Genomic DNA, 20455 nt, shown 5'->3' on the forward strand with positions numbered 1-20455 from the left:
AAATTAAGAATGAAAAGAAGTGAATTAATAATTAATAATTAATGGATTAATTGGATTTGATAACATGCATAGAGAATGTGATTATGCAAAGGCGTGTTATAAAGAAAGAAAACCACTAAAATATATGAGAAAAACTGAAAGAAAAGATAGGTTGAATTGAATAAAAAAATAAAAACGAAAACGAAAATTAATTATAAAAAATAAGAATAAAAAGAATAAAAGGTAAAAAAAATAAGGGAAATAATATACTGTAATATAATATGTTGAAAGAGGATAGACACATTCAGGAAAAAATAAGAAGAAGAGCTAGAGAAGACGGAGAAAAGCGCCGAAATTTTTTAAAAAATATCATAAATTGGTAATAGATTGGCAGAAGTGGTCATAGAAAGTAGAAATGGAAGGACGGGAAAGAAAAAATACAAGGACGGTGGGGAGATAAAAATTTAAAAAAATGGGAATATGTAAAAACCGAATGATATTACACCTTTTTCACCCTTGGTGTGGATTACAAAAGGACGCTTTTAGAATGTGCAGGACATACTCCACGGTACCACTTCGTACAGATTACATATCTCTAGTAATAAACGTATTTCTCTTAATGTTCACGTGTTTATTGTATCGCAATTATTATTATCAATTGTCTCATTATATTGTTCATATTTGCTTTGTTGTAATTAATTAAAGAATAGTTTTAATATACCCGCTCGAGTATTTTATGTATGCCCAGAGTATTGTGTGTTGACGGTGAACTTGTATGTAAACTATTTTTTTCACGAAATGTTACTTCCAATTGGTACAGAGAATGAAAGTACAAAGAATCAGTTTATTATTTTATCACAGTTGGAGATAAAATTCCTTTTGTATCGCGAAAAAGCTGACCCTAACAATACGAAAAAAAAAAAAATTATAAAACTGGCAAAAAATCAACCAGAGAGTGAGGAAGTACATTCACAAATAGTGTAAAACCGAAACGAAGCCCAAATGTTGAAAGGAAGAGAAACTGGAGATGCTCATTGTTGAATTGCTTACTGTTGAATCTTTTAAGAGTTGAAGGAAATAACGGAGGTACAAAAATAATATATCGAAGAGTGAACAAGATAATACAAATAAACAAAAAAAATGAAATACTGAGAATAATAAAATTAAGAATGAAATGAAGTGAATTAATAATTGATTATTAATGGATTAATTGGAATTGATAACATGCATAGAGAATGTGATTATACAAAGGCGTGTTATAAAGAAAGAAAACCACTGAAATATATGAGAAAAACTGAAAGAAAAGACAGGTTGAATTGAATAAAAAAATAAAAACGAAAACGAAAATTAATTATAAAAAATAAGAATAAAATGGCTAAAATAAGGGAAATAATATACTGTAATATAATATGTTGAAAGAGGATAGACATATTAAGGGAAAAATAAGAAGAAGAGCGAGAGAAGATGGAGAAAAGGACCGAAATTAAAAAAATATATCATAAATTGGTAATAGATTGGCAGAAGTGGTCATAGAATGTAGAAATGGAAGGGCGGGAAAGAGAAAATACAAGGACGGTGGGGAGATAAAAAAAAAATGGGAATATGTAAAAACCGAATGACATTACACCTTTTTCACCCTTGGCGTGGATTACAAAAGGACGCTTTTAGAATGTGCAGGACATACTCCGCGGTACCACTTCGTACAGATTACATATCTCTAGTAATAAACGTATTTCTCTTAATGTTCACGTGTTTATTGTATCGCAATTATTATTATCCATTGTCTCATTATATTGTTCATATTTACTTTGTTGTAATTAATTAAAGAATAGTTTTAATATACCTGCTCGAGTATTTTATTTTATTCATAATATCTAACAAATGAAATGTCGTACTAATTATTGACAAATATATTTTTAACACAAAACCAGTCGCACCTATATTTTAGTAGTTTATTGTGTAATATTAATTATGACCGGGGATAATAGAAGTGATCGTTTAACCCTAGGAATTACCCGTTTAGATATCGTATTAATCGTTGGTAATCCGGAGAAATACAATAGTTTACTTACTGCTTCCTGAGAATCATTCGTAAATGCGCGTCGGGTCCACGATTTATCAGCGTGCCCAGATTGTCGAGCAGTTGGTCTTCCGCCGTGGCCACGTCTTCCGGCGGCGGCAGCACCGTCGACCCTTCCTCGTCCTGCCAAAACCTATACAGGAAACATTTGTCCTTGAAGGGTTGCTCCTTGCTAACTGTAAACAAAAGTTTATTTTCAATAAGTAATTTCGGCTACTTTCCCTTTTGTATTGTACTGAAATCGATATAGAATTAATTATGAAGAAATAATTTGTAAATTCGACTTCATTAATACGTTTAAAAGTATTATTTGTATTATTACTTATCACTGCATTCTGCCTTTATGGTTGAATTTCTATTATACGTGATAAATAATGTGACTTTTGAGGAATTGACTCCAATTATGTTTTCATGAAAATGAGCTGTCTAAACAAACCATGTAACAGTGATATACTTTAAGTCATGAAACGTGTAACACTAATTTTATTTGAACATATTACTATCTTATTTTAAGCTAAAGAAGTGACGATTTGTTGAAATAAGTGCACAGAAAATACAATCCTAATTTAGGTGAAACCTTTATAATATAAATAGACCAGGTCACATTACGTCACACCAATTTCTTAGTGCCTTATTAGGCGCGTTATTTAACGCCTCCCTTCTGAAAACCCGAACAAAGGGATATGATGGGGATATACGTTGTCCCAAGACAGCTTACAGTTTTAGTAAAGATATCGGGGAATATAGCTGTACGTCGGTTTGAATGGGTTTGTTCTGTGTTATACTATTTTTACACAAATTTTCATGATATAGCCTATATGGAATTTTTTTCAACTGTTGGTTAACTGCACGCTTTTGGCCAAATACCAGTAGACTATGTTAGTCTACTTCAGTCCGGCTTTGGTAGTCTTACAACCTAAAGTGCGATGTTTGTGCTAAGAATCAATGGATTAGGGGAATATTTCAAGCTATGGATCTTTCTTCTCTTCTAGGAGTTCATGGCTACTTTTAACCATATTTGGTGACATTAAATTGTGACTTGCCATAATTTTGCCCGAATGTCACTAAACTATAGTGTCTTCAAAAATAACAGTGAACTCATGTCATCAAGATGTTTAAGGTTATGGCAATTTCTAAATTAGGTTTTAAAATCAGACAATATTTTCTTTCTCATTTTATTCTAGTTAAAGTGTGATCTGTGATCTTAAAAAGTGATCTGTCCTATACGTACGAAAATGCAATCCAAACAGCCTGCAAAAGTCTTCCGGTTTTCAAATGTCTGCAGAATTCTTCAAAGCATTAGTGATAATGATGAGTACTTTTTTCAATATAAATATAATTTAAAACAATTATTTTGGAGGAAATTATTACTCTGGAAAGTATCCATAGAAAATTTAGAGATGTGTAAACAAGGAATTTAAATGGTGTAAAGATAACCCGCGAAGAGGTCAAATAGAGCGTTCAGACATTGTTTTTAGAATATTACAATTTTTGAGAGCTTATAATAATATCAGGGACGACTTTTTATTTCAAGCATGAATATGTCAAAATGGGACATTTGGTCACTCAATAACATTCGACTATGTTTTGTTAGCCATAATATTTATAAATAATTCATTGCAGATATAACATTCTTCATGCTAGAAATAGGTTTTATTCCTGGCGCAGAGTTAGCGTTTTGCTGCAAGTGCGACTACCCTGAAGAAATAAACTATAACATGTTTTTGCTCTGGTTTGAAAATTAGCAGATAAATTACTTGGAGGAACCACCAGTTATTGATATGGATAGTACAATCATACCATAGTACACTGGTGGAAAAGATCCCAATAACTATATAGATAAAGGCTGTAATTAAGGAAAGCCTTGCAAAAAATAATTTAAAAAAAAATGAGGAAACTATACTAAAGACTGGACTATTTGAAATTGTTACGCGGTAAATATAAATTAGTATACGGCAGATGAAATGGTCGAACAATAGGGTCACACAGTATTACATCTTCCTCCTTATGACTGACTGTTCAACCTAATTGATCGGGTATGGGGTATGAAAAAAAAATGTTTCAATAGTTACAATATGCAGGTCGAGAAGAATATATAAACAGGAAATGATATACACATGGTCATATACATACAAATACAATAACAACTTTAATTTGAATGAGCTCCATCAGACATATTGAAGAAGAAATTGATTAATGCTGTTTAGTCGTGTTACATATATTGGACAACGAGCACTAGATACATCGGCAATTAACGGCTTAGTTATTGAATAGCTACTTGCAAGCTAACAGCTACTGACAGTGACCGAATAAAGGTTCCTGGATGTGATATTATGATGTAAGGAAGAATAAAGTGATTAAATCTAGTTTTTTTTCAAGAAAGATATCCATAAATAGTAACAAAAGAAACTGAGGAGAAATTCTGTGTCATCAAAATCACCTGAAAAGGAAACACTGCAACGAAAGAAACAAGAACTGAATGTAAAAGGTAAATATGCTCTCTAATAAAAGTAAACTGTTAGTTATGTGGATAGGGCCTCTGGGGATTCCTTGAACCTCCTTGAACTCTATATCATAGGTGGTGTGGAAAAGCGTTAAATGTAAATATAATAAAACACAACCTCAACCTACTAACTAGTGTTACTGTATATTTAATTATATTTTAAGACCTTCGATAATATATGTATTACATGTACTATAATGTTCAAATAAATTTATTCGACAACATTATATTTGTTCCATTATCTTATTAAGGTTAAAATTTTGTTGTATGTCAAAGTAACATTGAAACGTTTTGACGTCATTAATTTAGATGACGCGATATACTGGCTATACACTGTGTAACTGTGAAACGATTGCCAATCTAGCGCCAACCTGCTTTCTTTTCTTCATGAGTAATTTCATTCAGGCTAACTAAATGATTTCGAAAGGTTCTATGATCCCCCGGAATTTACCCCAGTTAATGGAAAAATATTATTACTAACTATTCTATTTCAGTGGAAAGAAGTGACGACTGGCTGAATAGACGACACAGACAATATTGTTAATCCAATACTATTTTAATATAAACGAAACTCTTTCGCATCTGTAATAATTTGTAATGTATTAAAGTCGATATGTTGGGAATATAGTAAGTTGTCTTCAAGTAGCAAGGCGAAATTTGCTGAAAGCATCGATTCATTTGTGAAGGCGAATGATATGTTTCACGCTTCATATATTCTATAATGCATACGTTGCATTGTTAATGCTGTAAACAAATAAATAGGTTAAAAACGTTTTAAACTAAAAATGAGACGATAGCCTGTTATAGAGTGGTTGTATACATAGCAAATAAAAAGTATGCTATTAGCGAATTCTACGTGTTGGAATCAAATAAACTGCAATTTTGTATTAATAATTGCATTCACTGAAAATCAATAAGTAAAACTCCCCTTCAGTCAAAGAAAATAGTTGCAAGCACTTTTCCAGCAGAGGGACCTTCATCCTTTCTTTGCCACTCATTGCTCGCCATTTTTGATTCGGGTGTATAATGATACACCCCAAAAAACTCCCCTTTTTCGTGAAATCGATTCAGATGTTTTTCTTTGATCTCCAACATGACCTGTTTTGGATTCTCGGTCAATAATCTTAGAACCCAGCGGGACGATGGATTGAACGACACTTTCAATAAGCTCTCGAAGAGCACGGATGTCTATTGTGAGGCTTGTACGTGGGCGCCGATCATGACTTTCATTTTCGACGCGTTCTCGCGCATCCCTGACTTCTCTGACCCACGTAGATAGTCGATTCTGAGACAGCGTAGCATCCCCACACTGCGCCTCAGTCACGGCTGTACCGCGGACAGAACAGAATACATTGGATACTCCACATCTTCGGATTTGGCGCATGTGCACTCTCCTCCATAAAATAAACCATAGAAAATAATGAATTATATGAAACTATTGTCTTCCGTTTCTAATGACGGTCCATTCTTTTCGAGTCGATCGCTTCAGTCGATCAGATCAAAACAACAGAACAAACTAGAATTTTTAGATTTTGTGTTAAATTAATAATTACATAGTAATAAGAAATAAATTCTTGTGTTATTCTTGGTGATCTAATATACATTGGTTTTAAAATATAGAAGAACATGGCAAGTATAGAATGTAAGGTTACATTTTTAAAAGTTATAAAATCCAAACAGCATCAATTTTATTCATAGTGGGTGTTAGCTGCCCAATTCATAACATCATTTTCAATGACCTGGAATAGGTATTAACATATGCCAAAATTTAAGGATAACAAGAACAGGTAAGAAAATGTTTTTTATTGTGTTTAAGTAGTCAAGTCATTAATAAGGTTTGTCCGTCAAGAATAGTGATAATATGGCAAAAATTAAACTTATTTTAAATATAATATATTTTAGTAATGATTTAAATTTTATTTTAGAGCTATTGAGAGTAAAAGTCGAGGAATGTGAAATTCAAAGAATCAAAGAAGAAGAAATTAAACGTTATTTTGCTAAGATATAAGAACAGTGTACAATGATACTTTGAAAAAATTAAATTTGCCAACAAAAGTACACCTGGATCAAATAAACAAAATATTAAACTATCAATGATAACCTAATAATCTAATGACATAATATTAATTCATTATTATATGAGTATAGATAAATAAATTATTGTGTTTTAATATAATGATGTATTGATTGAGATGTCTGTGAGCTTTAAAAGTTTTTTTTAAGTACAATTATCCATTCATTTTAAACTAGTATATGTACAATATGTTAATAGAAAGCTGGAAGAAGTCAATTCATTAATGGGGTTTGTGAAACGATTTTGGTTTTTTTTATGGTAATGTTTATTTATATGGTTTTTGGTGTTCTTGTTAATTGTTCAAATATGTAAATTTATTTAAATATGGTGTTTTTATAAAAATAAAAAGGCATATAGAAATTATTTTGTTATTTCATTTTATTCTATTATTTTTTAAATAAAATATATTATTTCCAAAATTTTACCATTTTTATTTTCTTCCTGAACTTATTTAGCATCTTAATAATATTATTATAATATAAATAAGTATATAAAGCTGTATATACGCATGCGCCAAATCTGTTTTAAACTTAAATGTAGACAATATATGCGCGAAATCCGGAGATGTTGTGGAGCAATGTATCCTGGAGAGAACCGATCACAGCTGCTACCCACACCGGTTTCCCCCTCTTCATAAACTAAAGAATACTCGAGCAGTGAATCTTCTAGATCGATCATGGTCTAATCTTCTTGAATTACGTACTAAGCTAAATAGTAAAATTGCCTTTTATATTTGATTCGGCCTCGTATTACCCTCATGACAAAACCTAGCATATTACACATGTTTCATCAAGACCCTTAATAAAAATATGTTTTGTTTTTACTAGCAGATTCTCGTAGATTCAAGACATATTGTAAAGACACAGCTGCTGTTGGTTCCGCGTAAAATAATGCCGCTCGAACGGCACGACAAAACTGTAGCACTAGCTCTTTCATCTCCTCCTATTTTACACAACTTCAATCAGTTTCTTCGTTAGCTTTTCATATGGGGTTTTAACATAATATTGATCTAACTTGCTCCACTTATAGTGGACAGCATTTTTTAGTTGTTTACCATTTGAATATTAGCTTAGCCCCATAATATTTTCTTAAATCATGATAGTACTATTTATATCCATCGGGGCCATCCAAATTGATTTTCATCCTGAAACAATTTCGTTTGCTGTTAAAATAGGACTTGACGCAACTCGCAAATTTTCTCGGTTATCTTTATCAGTTATGACCACTGGGCTGGCCTAAATTAGGATATTCTAAATAATAAACGATTACTTTTCCTGATCCATTTACTATAAGACATCAAATTTTTGTCTTATGTTTTAGGACATATTTTCGATTGATTTTTGCCCTCCGCCAGCTTCGTACCATTTCCAATAATGCACCTTTCTCCTGAGCGCTACAATGTTTAAAGAAACTCTTTTGAACTTTACGTTCAAACTTATGTGCAGAGTAAACCAGCACGATGAGAATGGGGAGAACTTTCTATATTGATTAAGCAGTTCATGGCAGGTTGGCAAGTTTGCCGAAAAGTTTTAAACGAAGTTTATCAGGTTTACGAACACACATACCTGACATGTGACTCTAAGATTAACTATGGTTCTATTAAATGTATATTGGTTGACACTCGTAAATGAATATACTGCAATATTTGTCTTAATTTTAAAATAATGTTTTGTACGAAATTAACTGAAAAGTGATTATCTTAAAATTACTAATAACCAAGTCTGAATTTCATAATAAGAAGTTCGGACAACTCCTTATCAACACTTTTTTAATGCTTTTCAAAGAGAACTTTTAAAATCTTTTGAAGCCACATTTTTAATTTGGAAAGATCATCAAAAGATTCCATCGCCATAGCATTTATTAGATTTTTACGCGAAAAACTGAACCAAGAGATTTTCACAAGCCATATTTCCAAAAGCCTACAGCAAATCTATTTAAAATTTTGCCGAATCGCTTAAAAATGTTGGTCTGTTGTGATAGGAGACAACGCCATTCGAACGCTTACCGAAAATTCCCCTCTTTTTTTGAAGAAAACGGGAGCACCAGCAGACGTGCAATTTGACAAGGTTAAAATTTATATCGAGGAAGAATCTTTAGGCCTAATATTTTTATATAATATACGCTACAAACAAATATATTCAAATGAAAAGAAATACGACCAAATCAAGCAACCAGGAATAGCCATCAGATCGGTGACAAAATATATAAATAAATATTTTAGGCTCTGGCCAATGTGCTGCCAGAACGAACTCTTATACTGTAGATTATTCGTCGTTTCTGTTTTATGTAATTTGTAATTTTGTATAGAAAAGCAAACCCTTAATTTTGCATTTTAAACGATATTAAAACTTTGTGTGTAAAGTAGACAGTGTATGTGTTAAAATATTATATATTATAGGTTTTTTACTACTTTCGGTTATTTCCGTATTGTTGGAACTACGACAGAGTTATGGCAAGTTTGGATAAAAACCTATTAAAAATTATATAATTACGTGAAGTTATATTTTACATTTGTATAGAAAGAATAAATTAATGTGTCTGCTTTATCCGAAGCTATATACAGCAGTAAAGGAAAAACCCGACATGTACGAAAAAGTCATCCCAACATAGGAGCTAGAGCAAGTAAACAAACTTCAGAGAATAACAAGAATCGTCTGTCCTCTTTGTTTGCAAGATATTTAGATTTCCAGAGTAAGTTTTTGGATTAGTCTGATGTCTGTTGAACAGAGAAAACCTGAGAAAAATTGTTCTTTCTAAAGACTGATAGTAACTGATATGGTCCTGGAGAGTATATCGCTGTCCTAGAGATAATTCCAAAAGTTATTAAGATTTTTCTGGTATTAACTTCTGATTCATTGAAATTTTCATTAGTAAATGTATTTCTTAACGTAGCACAAACCGAATATAGCAGATAATAAATACATTAATTTATGCGTCAAGAGATCAAATGAATGTTAAATTCAAAAATATTAGCAATTATAAAATGGCTTGTAATTTATTTGTAATTTATTTAAAAATTTAAGAAAAGAAGTTATTTTTATCAGTCTGGTGTATTTATTAATTTTCCAATATATATTTTAGAAGAGAAATTTGAGTAAAGGCTGTAGACTGTATGAATATATTCTTGAAGTAATGAATATATTCAGGAGCAAATGATAGGAAGGATAGAAGAAATTATAAATTATTAACAGAACATTTATAAATATTTTAAAGCATTGAACATATTTTTAAGCATGTTCTATATCAAATACATTTCTGATATTATATTGAAATTATATTATAAAAAACAAGTTTTAGTACCATACTAAAACAAAAGTTTTTGGAACAATTCTTTTTTTTTTCATTCAGAAAGTTTTTGGAACAATTCTTTTTTTTTTCATTCAGCATAATTCCCTTCAAGTGTGATAAACCGATTATAGTAGCCCTCCAACCTTTCGATACCATTTCTGTAGTACGATTTCTCCTTTGCTTCAAAATAGGCCTCAGATTCGTCGATCACCTCGTCATTCGATAAAAATTTCATCCCTGCGAGCATTCTTTTGAGATATGAAAACAGGAAATAGTCGCTGGGTGCCAGATTTGTAGAATATGGTGGATGAGGAAGCAACTCGAAGCCCAATTCATGGATTTTTAACACAGTGCATTATCTTGCACGGTGAAGCAGCACTTTCTTTTTCTTCAAATGCGGCTCTTTTTCAGCGATTTCGTCCTACAAACGCTCCAATAACGCTACGTAATAGTTGCTGTTGATGGTCCTTCCTTTCTTAAGGTAGTTAATGAAAATTATTCCATGCGCATTCCAAAATACAGACACCATACCCTTGCCTATCGACTGTTGCGTTTTCCCACGTTTTGAAGCGAGTTCATCATGTGCAGTCCACTCGGAGCCATGTTTCATCCATTGTCGCATATCGATGCCAAAACTCGGGTTTATTACAGAACTTTCTTATATCCAAATATTCGTGAATGATATGATGTACACGTTCAGTTGAGATCTTCAGAGTGTCTGCTATATCATTCAATTTCAATTTACAGTAATTCAAAATCATTTTGTGGATTTTTTAATTGTTTTCGTCGTTAATAGCCTCTTTTGGGCGTTCACTGCGTTCACCGTCTTCGGTGCTCATTTCACCACGTCTAAACTTAGCATACCAATCCTTGATAGTTGATTTTCCTGGACCAGTGTCCAGAAACTCGGAATCAAGCCAAGTTTTTGCTTCAACTGTATTTTTTCCCTTCAAAAACCTATATTTTATCAACACGCGAAATTCCTTTTTATAATTTTTTTTAATAACAAAAGTTGCTTTACTCAAAATGCTATAATTCACAAACTAATGATTCAATATCTATCAAATTTATACACGCATCTTTTGAGGGTTAGGGATAAGTAATAAACATATGGATAACACAGTGATATACATATGGTCGGAGGAATTATATTTATATAAAGATAAGGAAATATGGATAGAGAGCCCTACTCCACTCGTCGTTTTCACCAGATGTTTCTCATTCCGACTCTTACCTATGGAGATCAAGAACTACTGGCCTGACTCAGCAGCACTTTTCTTCCTATAAGGACATTCATTTACGTGAAGAAGATAGCACACTCTTATAAACCTCAACAATGGAAAATACTTTGAGTAAAGCGTCAAAACTACGTTCAAAAATATTGAAAGCATCTATTTATTGACTGACTAATATTCTACTTATATCGAAATTTATAATCCAGTTTCATGTATAATATCATAAAACTAAATTTTACTAAAACCTCAAGACGGCAGGCTCTTTCTTGTCTGTCTATGTCTGTCTCTTGTCTTCAGTTATATTTTCATAATAATTCTAATGATAATTAATAATTCTAACTCATACGAGAAAGTATGAGTGTCAAGTTCAAGAGAAAATATATACCTTTATTTAGATCGCATATAATACAAACAAGCGTACGCACACAAAGCTGAACACCGTTATCTATATTATCGCTTCTTTTATAACAGTTCGTTTCTTTGATGTTTCCAAAATAAACTCTCGTGCCTAAAATTAGTTTAGGTCCTGGCAGAATCTCGCCCCATATCGAACCGTTTCAAGGTTGTGAAGCAGGTAGAAGGTCTAAAGAATGAAATTACGGGAGTTTAATCAATATGGAAGGATCTGACGGAATAATTAGTTAGATAGTTGCGAATCTATTTTATACGACATCTATTTTTTGCAGCGTAGAAAAATGTTACTAGTTTGGATAAATCTCTGTTTAATCGATATAATTTCTCTTTTATTTGATAAACGTTTAACTCTTAGATTCTTTAGCTTGTTCACTGAACAAATTGGGTTAAAAAGTCTTGGACTATATTTGAATTACTTGTAATTAAAATACTTAATTAAAATATAAATAAAATACTTATTAATAAATACATTTATCCTACAGTCCAAATCGGCTGAAGTCAGAAAAGAGTGTTTTGAACATCAGTTAATATATCTCTATCCCACAAGATAAAACTCTCTTTACAATTTTTATGAGAAGTAAATGAAAATTACGTGACTATTACGAGAAATAGAATAGTTGGAGGGGTTTGTTGAAATATTGAAACCGCTGCTACAGTTTTGGATTACATTCGAAGCAACAATTATTACTATGGCATATTACTAAGTTCTGCCTACTCTAGTGCCTGTAAGAACTAGATTTTTTTGCAATCAGAACTAAAGGAGAGCTTAGAAAAAATATTAGGTACGTTTTTCAAAATGTCACCTGAAATAAATGGCGCCATATTAGCGTCATGCTACCATCATTTTTTTCAATGCATTAAGGCGTTGGTTGCCAGAAAACATCACAACAGATGAGAGGCAAATAATTGAAAATCTTGCAATTATTTCCTTGGAGGGGAATTACAGAAAACATGAAATAATGCCTGGAAGTAACAAGCGTAGTAGTACTAGTAAAGGAGATGATGATTTTATTGTTTTTGCGGAAATTGATAGTGACCAAGTACAGGCATCAAAAATGGATTTAAAGTTAGATAGCTTTCTAAACGATAACAGCAAGAAGTTTACCATTATTTAACAGGGTTTATTCATTCCCCAACAAAAGACTGTTTTTCTGAAAGTACATTAAAAATCAAGAAAGGAAATTCTTATTTTACTTATTAGGGAGATTAATGGAGTAGCTGGATCCGTTCTAGTTTATCAACATAATGTAAGATCTCACTATTTTACATTCTATATTTCAAGAAAACGAATCTTAAAAATATTTTGTATGTATTTTTCTCACCTCTGTTTATGAAAGTACTATTTATTTCATATATTTATATTAGGAATTTATATAACTATTTTACTTGAGAAATGAACCAATTGAAAAGATGTTATAAAAAAAATTCCAAAAGTTTCTCCCAACTTTCTGCACAACAACGGTACCGTGTCGATATAACCATTGATTCCGTAGTCAATTCACTCTCCCAGCTAAGCTACGCTCCACAAATCCAAAGTGGTAACCAGGAGGCCCTATATTTGACCAATACGTCAGGTTCGGTAGAAATTTCTTTTCGAGCTTTCCATTCTAGTTGTATTCTTGAGTGTTCCCAACAACTTTTGCGACGTGTGACTAAATGCTATTGCTTATCTTTTTTAGTACCAATGCGTTAATAGTTTATTCAATTGTCGTTGACTGACATCTGCAGTACTATATCCATTAGACTTTAAGCTTGTAATGCTATTAGTTGCTGACATCACCATATTTACAGTCAGACAATATTTTCCTTTTCATTTGATTTTACTTATAAAGAGATAGAATACAGTTTGACAAGTTCGAATATGTAACCGAATGATCCTGCAAAAGTCGTCCGTTTGTCAAACGTCTGCAAAATTCTTCAAAATATTCTAATTACGGGTTATAAACTGGCAAACGTTGTTTTAACGCTTAAATGGTTTAAAATGCCGAAGCCGTTACACAGTAAGAGTCAAAAACTGATAGCGTCTGGAATCAGTTACTTCGAATAGGAACGAGATAATGGAGGCCTTTTATTACCAGTACAATGTGTTAGATAGGTAAGCATTTTTACTGTTAAATATTCACTTGCTGCGATTTTTATTGAAAATATATTTAGCGTATTGCAGCTGCACTGCATATTAGTACGGACACTAAAGTACCTCAAAATATAAGAAACAATATAACCTTAAATTCACCAAAAATAAACGTTGTTATTTCATTCCACATATTCGCCTACAGAGATATCAGCTATTTCTGGAGTTTGAAATTCTGCCATCAATTGAATCCAAATTAAAATAGATAAAAAAACGCCTCTAGAGTCAAATTGCATTCTAGAAAATCGTAAAAAGCGTATCGGCGTTGTTGGTTGAAGACAATGTAATAGGACGATGGCTTTCCAAAAAAAAAAACAGGCCTAACTGACAGTATGAAAAAGTAACGATTCCGATGCGCTAGACAACATTGAAATATGACTATTGCAGACAGGTGTCGGGTAAGTAAACCATTTTCTAATATTGATCCTATTAATTAACAAGTGTGCTTATCCGTCGAATCGGCTTTCCAAATTTTGATTAATAAAAGTTTTTTTTTGTAAGACGAGGCCCTTCCTTATAGAGACGGGCTAAACATCCGGTTTAGTGTCATGGTGTAGTCTGTTGTCTCAGGCATGGGACGCCTATACATAGTAGAAGAGATTGATACAAGCAAGTACTAGAAATCCGGACACTGCTGCAGTCTAATATAACCTGACTTAAGTAGAGTAAGTACTTAAGTAAGTTCCCAGACGATGGCAACTACATTTTTATGCATGATTGGTCACCGCGTCACCAAGCCAGTAGTGTTATTTGGATTTCACCAGACTTTAACCCCGTAGAAAACATGTGGGAACTCATCAAAGGGTTTTTGATTGAAAAATAAGTGACAAAGATCATAAAACTATTTTCTATAATTCTTTTTGCAATTTCTGTGATACCAATGCATTGCAGCCACAAATAAAACAAATATAAAGTACCCGCAACTAATCATTTGTATTTGTCTTAAAACGTAAAACGTCTGTAAACCGATTAAACTAGAAAATTAAATAATCTCAATAATTGCCGTAATGATTTGACCACCCACCATTATTTAAAACATTTTAAAACAACTAAATTCGTATACTTTTAAGCCGATAAAAGAGTTGTATTCATGAGTAGAGAAATAGTCTACAATATATTTTCGCAGACGCAATAATATTTTATTAAATTCTACAAGACGCCCCTAGAAGCTTTTACCTTTCTATTGATTGTCCCAAAAAGAACAAAGGAATCATTTTTAGTTCTCGTATAACCGTCTGGTAATGTCTGTTTCGAACGTGAGATTCTTATTTCGCCATTTTAAGATCCTTTCTCCCATATAAAATAATAAATTTTAAAACATTGTTGTATTTTATATTAGGAGTAATAAAGTTTCTGGATAAACTAAAAAGTAAAATTATATTAAAAAATATTTTTGCCTTTTATACAAACATAATTGAAATTAAATATGCGATATATCATGAAGTTTTTGCCTTTAAAACTGAATCATTTTCCATTATGAGATCGAGAGCGTTCCTAAATCATATTAAATGAGTATCCCTTTCTGCACTCAAAATATGGATTAATAAACCATCCGCATTGTAATTCGATTTTTGTTATCAAGGAGCATTTAATTTTTTATATCAAGATATATGGTAATAAATGTGTGATTTATTTATTTATTATTTACGACGCCTCAACATTATTGGGTGTCCCATAACATAAGCAAAATTAGAATTAAATAGAAGGGTATAGAGAAAGCTTACTTTCACAATAATTTTGTATATTATTCCATATTTTGTTATTTTGATCCACTGCAGTGTTAGCTACGTAGAAAAGAGAATAGACTTCAAGGCATCGAAAGACAAACCACTTTCCGCCAGATATAATTTACAATAAGATAGTTTATTACTTATCCAAACACCTAAAATTGTTGAAATATAATATTACTGCTGAGACATGTACTGAAATTGAAAAAAATTGTTTGAAATTTAATTTTGTGGAGGCTGCTTGATATGCACAAGTTTTCGCAGATTGTTCGATAGTGAGTGAAAGTAATTCTATTAATGTACTGAAATAGTGAATGCGATTATTCCCAAACTATGTGTTCAAAAATTGTTAGTGCTACAAATCGTGAAATTATTGATTGGATTGGATAAAAATTCAAGGACCTCTCATTTGTCTTATTAAAGTTTTCGTTTTGTGAAAATAGATTATTTTTTGTTATGAAAATTGTCGAGAAAACGTTACTATTTTATTGAACAGCTTACTACAGGAATGGGGCTTTAATATTTAAAGAATACTATAGGTATGCTGTTCCCTTTCATATGTGCCATATTTTATTTGGTTTCATAATAATAGAAAATTTACGACAAATGTAGTACTTTTTACAGAAAATATAATTAGTAGAAAATATATTTGATGTTCTAATAAAATGATTTTTTTTCATATATTGTATATAATGGCATTTTCAACTTATATAATAAAATACAGGTTGTAGATTAACCGATTTGTTAAAATTTCAAATAATTAAGATTTTATTATAAACACCTGACGTGATAGGCAATATTTATTTGTTAATAAGTTGTTGAGCCACTTTATGCTTTTACATTGATTTTATTGATTAACAGCGGCATTTATTCGCCGAATAAAATCCTAGAGTATCTGAATAGTTTCCACCGGGATTTTGTCGACTTCTTCTACCAACTTGACTGCTTTAATAAAATTTACTCCTTACTGTGTGCTCTAAAGCTCCCCATAACGGTTCAATTATGCTGAGGTCAGGCAATTATGCTAGTGAGGGAAAATGTTTGATGACATTCACATGGTCCTCAAAACTAGGCTAAATCTTTTTGGCTCTGGCACTGTTTGGCAGCAATATGATAGTCAAAGTAAGAACTTCATCATTGGAAATCTCCAGATATTAATTTGCAGTAATATGACCAGTTATTAATGGTCCTATTAAAATAATTATAAATTGAATGAGACTAGCAACTGTATAGGATGATATTTCCACCCAGATCATAACAGAACCTCCTCCATGCTTAACTCTAGCGAGCAGGCAATTTATATCATAGGCTTCCTATGTAGTTTCCATGTAGATGATGATTCAGACCATACCACATTCATCCAGTCATCAAGCGTCCAGGATTTATGATCGTTGCATCATTTATTTCGCAACTTAGTGTTGAAATGATCTTGCAATCACATCCCTTCCATGAATGTTAACTTTGTGGAGCTCCCGCCGTACTGTATTTATTGAAATAGTATTATTCAAGTGAGCGTTGAGTTTTACTGTCACTTTTACCATGTTACTATCAACTATTAAATACTTATCAAGTGACTCCTATGCTACAATTGTATATTTGCTTTATATTGCAGTAAGACTACACATCAGGTGTAGTGCCTTTATTATTTCTTTATTTGTTATCGATTTTAATACAAAATTCAATGCATAAAAATTGTTGTGATTGGATCAATTTCTGAGCTGTAATTCAAGAGTTACTTCGGAGTATTCTTGGAAAGTAACAACAGATCGTAAGTTTTCTACTGGTTCTCAATTTTAATATAGTATTAGATACTCAATATCATAATTAGGTTTCACCCAGTTGTAATGTCGTAAGCTAGACGAGTCGGTAAAATCTATCTTAATCTCTAGTAAAATCTCTTAATATCTTGCGAATCAAAATTGTCCCCAGCATTTTGCGGTTTAACGTCCATATTTTGATCTTAATAATTACGCGTCTATGGTTTTTTTTACTGTACAACAGAAACGACAGATAACCTACCGTATAAGAGTAGGAGCTCTCAGCGCATCGGCCAGAGCCTATTACCTATACCTATACAAATATTTGTTTAAATATATTTATTTTATTATTAAAAGAGAACTAAACTCCTGTTTATATATTTTGTGCCAAATTTCACGACTCCAGGTGTCTCCTACTCTCTCTATACCGCATAATATATATACATATATATATACATATATATATATATATATATATATATATATATATATATATATATATATATATATATATATATAAATAATACATATATACATATATACATATATATACATATATATATATACATATATTTATTTATTTAAGACAAATTACAAGGGAATCTTATTTAATTAAAATAATTTGTTATAAATTAACCATTATCCTAACGTTCAGCATCTTAATTAAAGTCATATTTGAAGTACAGAGAATGTGCATTGAAATTTTGATTATGCACTAAGATGCTACACGAAACTGTTTAACTATCATACGCCGCGGAGTGTTAATATTTAATAAACATCCCATTACGAGCGCGTCTTCCCGTAACTAAGTACTAGAATACAAGATATACGACTTGGAAATGTTACGTCTAAGAGCTAAGTGGTAGGTCCTTCTTGCTGTCCGTATTGTGAAAGTCGACTGTATAATTACACGGAAAAGCTTTCCGAAAGTTTTTATGGCCACTATTACTTTTAATTAAACGTATTTACAAAGTAGAGAATACGGAAGAGCAGGAATAAAATGTGCGTATGTGCTTTTTTTTAATTATTGACAATGTAGTCCGATTCTGAGCCAGGTTTCTCTCATTTCTTAAAAGCGGAATTGCATTACTACAGGCAGGAACAATGGACATGATGACTATAACAAAGTATCAAAAGAAAATTGGCTTACAATAGTAATAGATGGAGATATACAAAAAAGGAATTGTTTTTAAATTACAAGTGTTATTATAAAAATCCAAATCCGCCATATTAAGTCAAATACCATTAAGAATGGCCTGACGTAATTTCGATATTATTTGCAACATTTATCTGATATTTTGTAGTCATAAAATCAGTTTTGCCCTAGCTTTGTTTTATACAACCATTAGAAAAATAAACGAAACAAATATTCATTGAGATAAATATGTAGCTCAAGTTTATCATCGACTGGTTGATATCAGGATTCTCTTCATCATCCACTTTGTTAGGACTCAAATTCGAAATATTAGAACTCTCGTAGAAGTTTTGCACATATTTGTTAAATGAGATACAACGTAAAACCGTATTTTATCTTTATCACGTGGTTATATATAATCTTTTAGTATATAATGAAAGAAATTATTACTACTATATTATTTTATCAGATCCTTAGAGGGGATAGACGAAAATAATATGAACACCATGCGATATAGTACAACCTGTGGAAGGTTGCCAACACTGCTTTCTATTTACTAGAAATGCGACACATATGTGAAGGGTGGGGTAAAAGTCCCACATTGCGCGCTATCTTGGTTATGTGACGTTTATCTCAGTTGCGCTTTAATCATTGTCTGTGTAGACATTCAAATTTTATTATGGATAAATATACGCCGCAAGAACTTGCAGAAATAGTGAAAATAATAATTCATTTATAGCCACTTAGCGGAAAATTCGTCAATGGTAGGAGGACTTTTGCTCCACCCTATATTTCTCACTTTACATGCCAATATTTGTTGTATATATTTCAGTGTGTTATACACTTCAATCGATCAAAAGGGGACAAATTGTTGGTACCGGGTTAGCGGGAGCATCTGTGACGAAACAACTGCAGTGTTCAATATTTCACGAGCGACGACAATATCTATGGTAATCACAACATATAGGGAATATCCTAAAATATCATCGACGAAGACGAATTATATGCGAAACTCAAAGTTAACAGACCAAGACCGACGAACATTAAAAAGGAGTTTGGACAGACAACATAAAACTGCCCCGCAAAACACTAACCTGAGTTAATGTTTGGACAAAACAGTACGGCGGGAGCTCCACAAAGCTAACATTGAAGAAAGGGCTGAGATTGTTAAAATCTTTATAACGCATGCCAACGCTAAGCTTGAAAAGAAGTGGTGTAATGATAAAATCCGAGCACTTGATGATGGTATAGTACGACAATTCATAGTCTGTATTGTTTCGTATAAACGACCGGTTTTATGTATGCTGCGGATGAATATTTCTCCATCCTCAATGATTAAGTTCTTACTATGATTAGAATATTGTTGTGAAGCACTGCCGTCTTTCAGTATGCTAATACGTCCTTCACAGCCAAAAAGGTTCAGTCTAAGTTTGAGAAGCATCAGAATATCATCAAACATGTTCCCTGGCCAGCACAATCACCAGACCTAAATATAAATGACCACACAAGCGACAAGTAGATTTCCATCTCCAACATCACTGAAGCAATAGGCGGAAGATTTAATACAACACTCGAACCATATTCTGTTGGAAATTATTCAGACACATTTGTAAATCTATTAAATAACAACTTTTTTAAACTGTTGTAAATGAAAATTGTTACTTATCATGTTTTCCATCCCCTGTATGTATCCCAATAGAGATTCTTCGAGGATTTTTGCTATTTATAAGTAAGTATTGTTCAAAATGTTAGATATCTTTGTCTACTATGATTAATTAAAATAATTAAAATCTTGTAAATCTACAAACTGTCGAGTGTTTACGAAACCGTCACGTCAGACACAGCGGTCATTGTCCAGTAAAAATGAATTTTATTCCTGCTAAAATAAATAGGTAAAAATATCAAAATAGTTAAATAACTTTTCAAAATCAGTGCATGATAATCTTTGGCTATAATGAAAAGTCGATCACACTGGTACTATAAAGCGAAAATTTTTAATATTGTTTCTAATTTTGTTAAAAGCCATTGCTTGTAAGTCATATGGATATTATAACATTCCAAAAGGTGGATCTGATCGAGGGAAATATTTATTAATTATTTATATATTAATATGTTAAACATTTTTATAGGAA

The 20455-nt window shown here is 31.9% G+C and overlaps 1 protein-coding gene across 5 annotated transcripts in view; it reads right to left on the minus strand.

Moving 5' to 3' along the window:
* Epac (Exchange protein directly activated by cAMP) overlaps positions 1-20455 on the minus strand; it is a 517502-nt gene that overhangs the window by 127832 nt on the left and 369215 nt on the right. For all 5 annotated transcript variants that reach the window (XM_076410278.1, XM_076410279.1, XM_076410281.1 and 2 more), the window contains one exon: positions 2052-2235. In XM_076410278.1, coding sequence (XP_076266393.1) covers positions 2052-2235 — 184 coding nt within the window. The remainder of the gene's footprint in view (positions 1-2051; positions 2236-20455) is intronic.

Source organism: Rhynchophorus ferrugineus, unplaced genomic scaffold (assembly GCF_030347505.1).
Source record: "Rhynchophorus ferrugineus isolate W39M unplaced genomic scaffold, kcgeb_rfMv2 rfM7, whole genome shotgun sequence".
NCBI lineage: Eukaryota > Metazoa > Arthropoda > Insecta > Coleoptera > Curculionidae > Rhynchophorus > Rhynchophorus ferrugineus.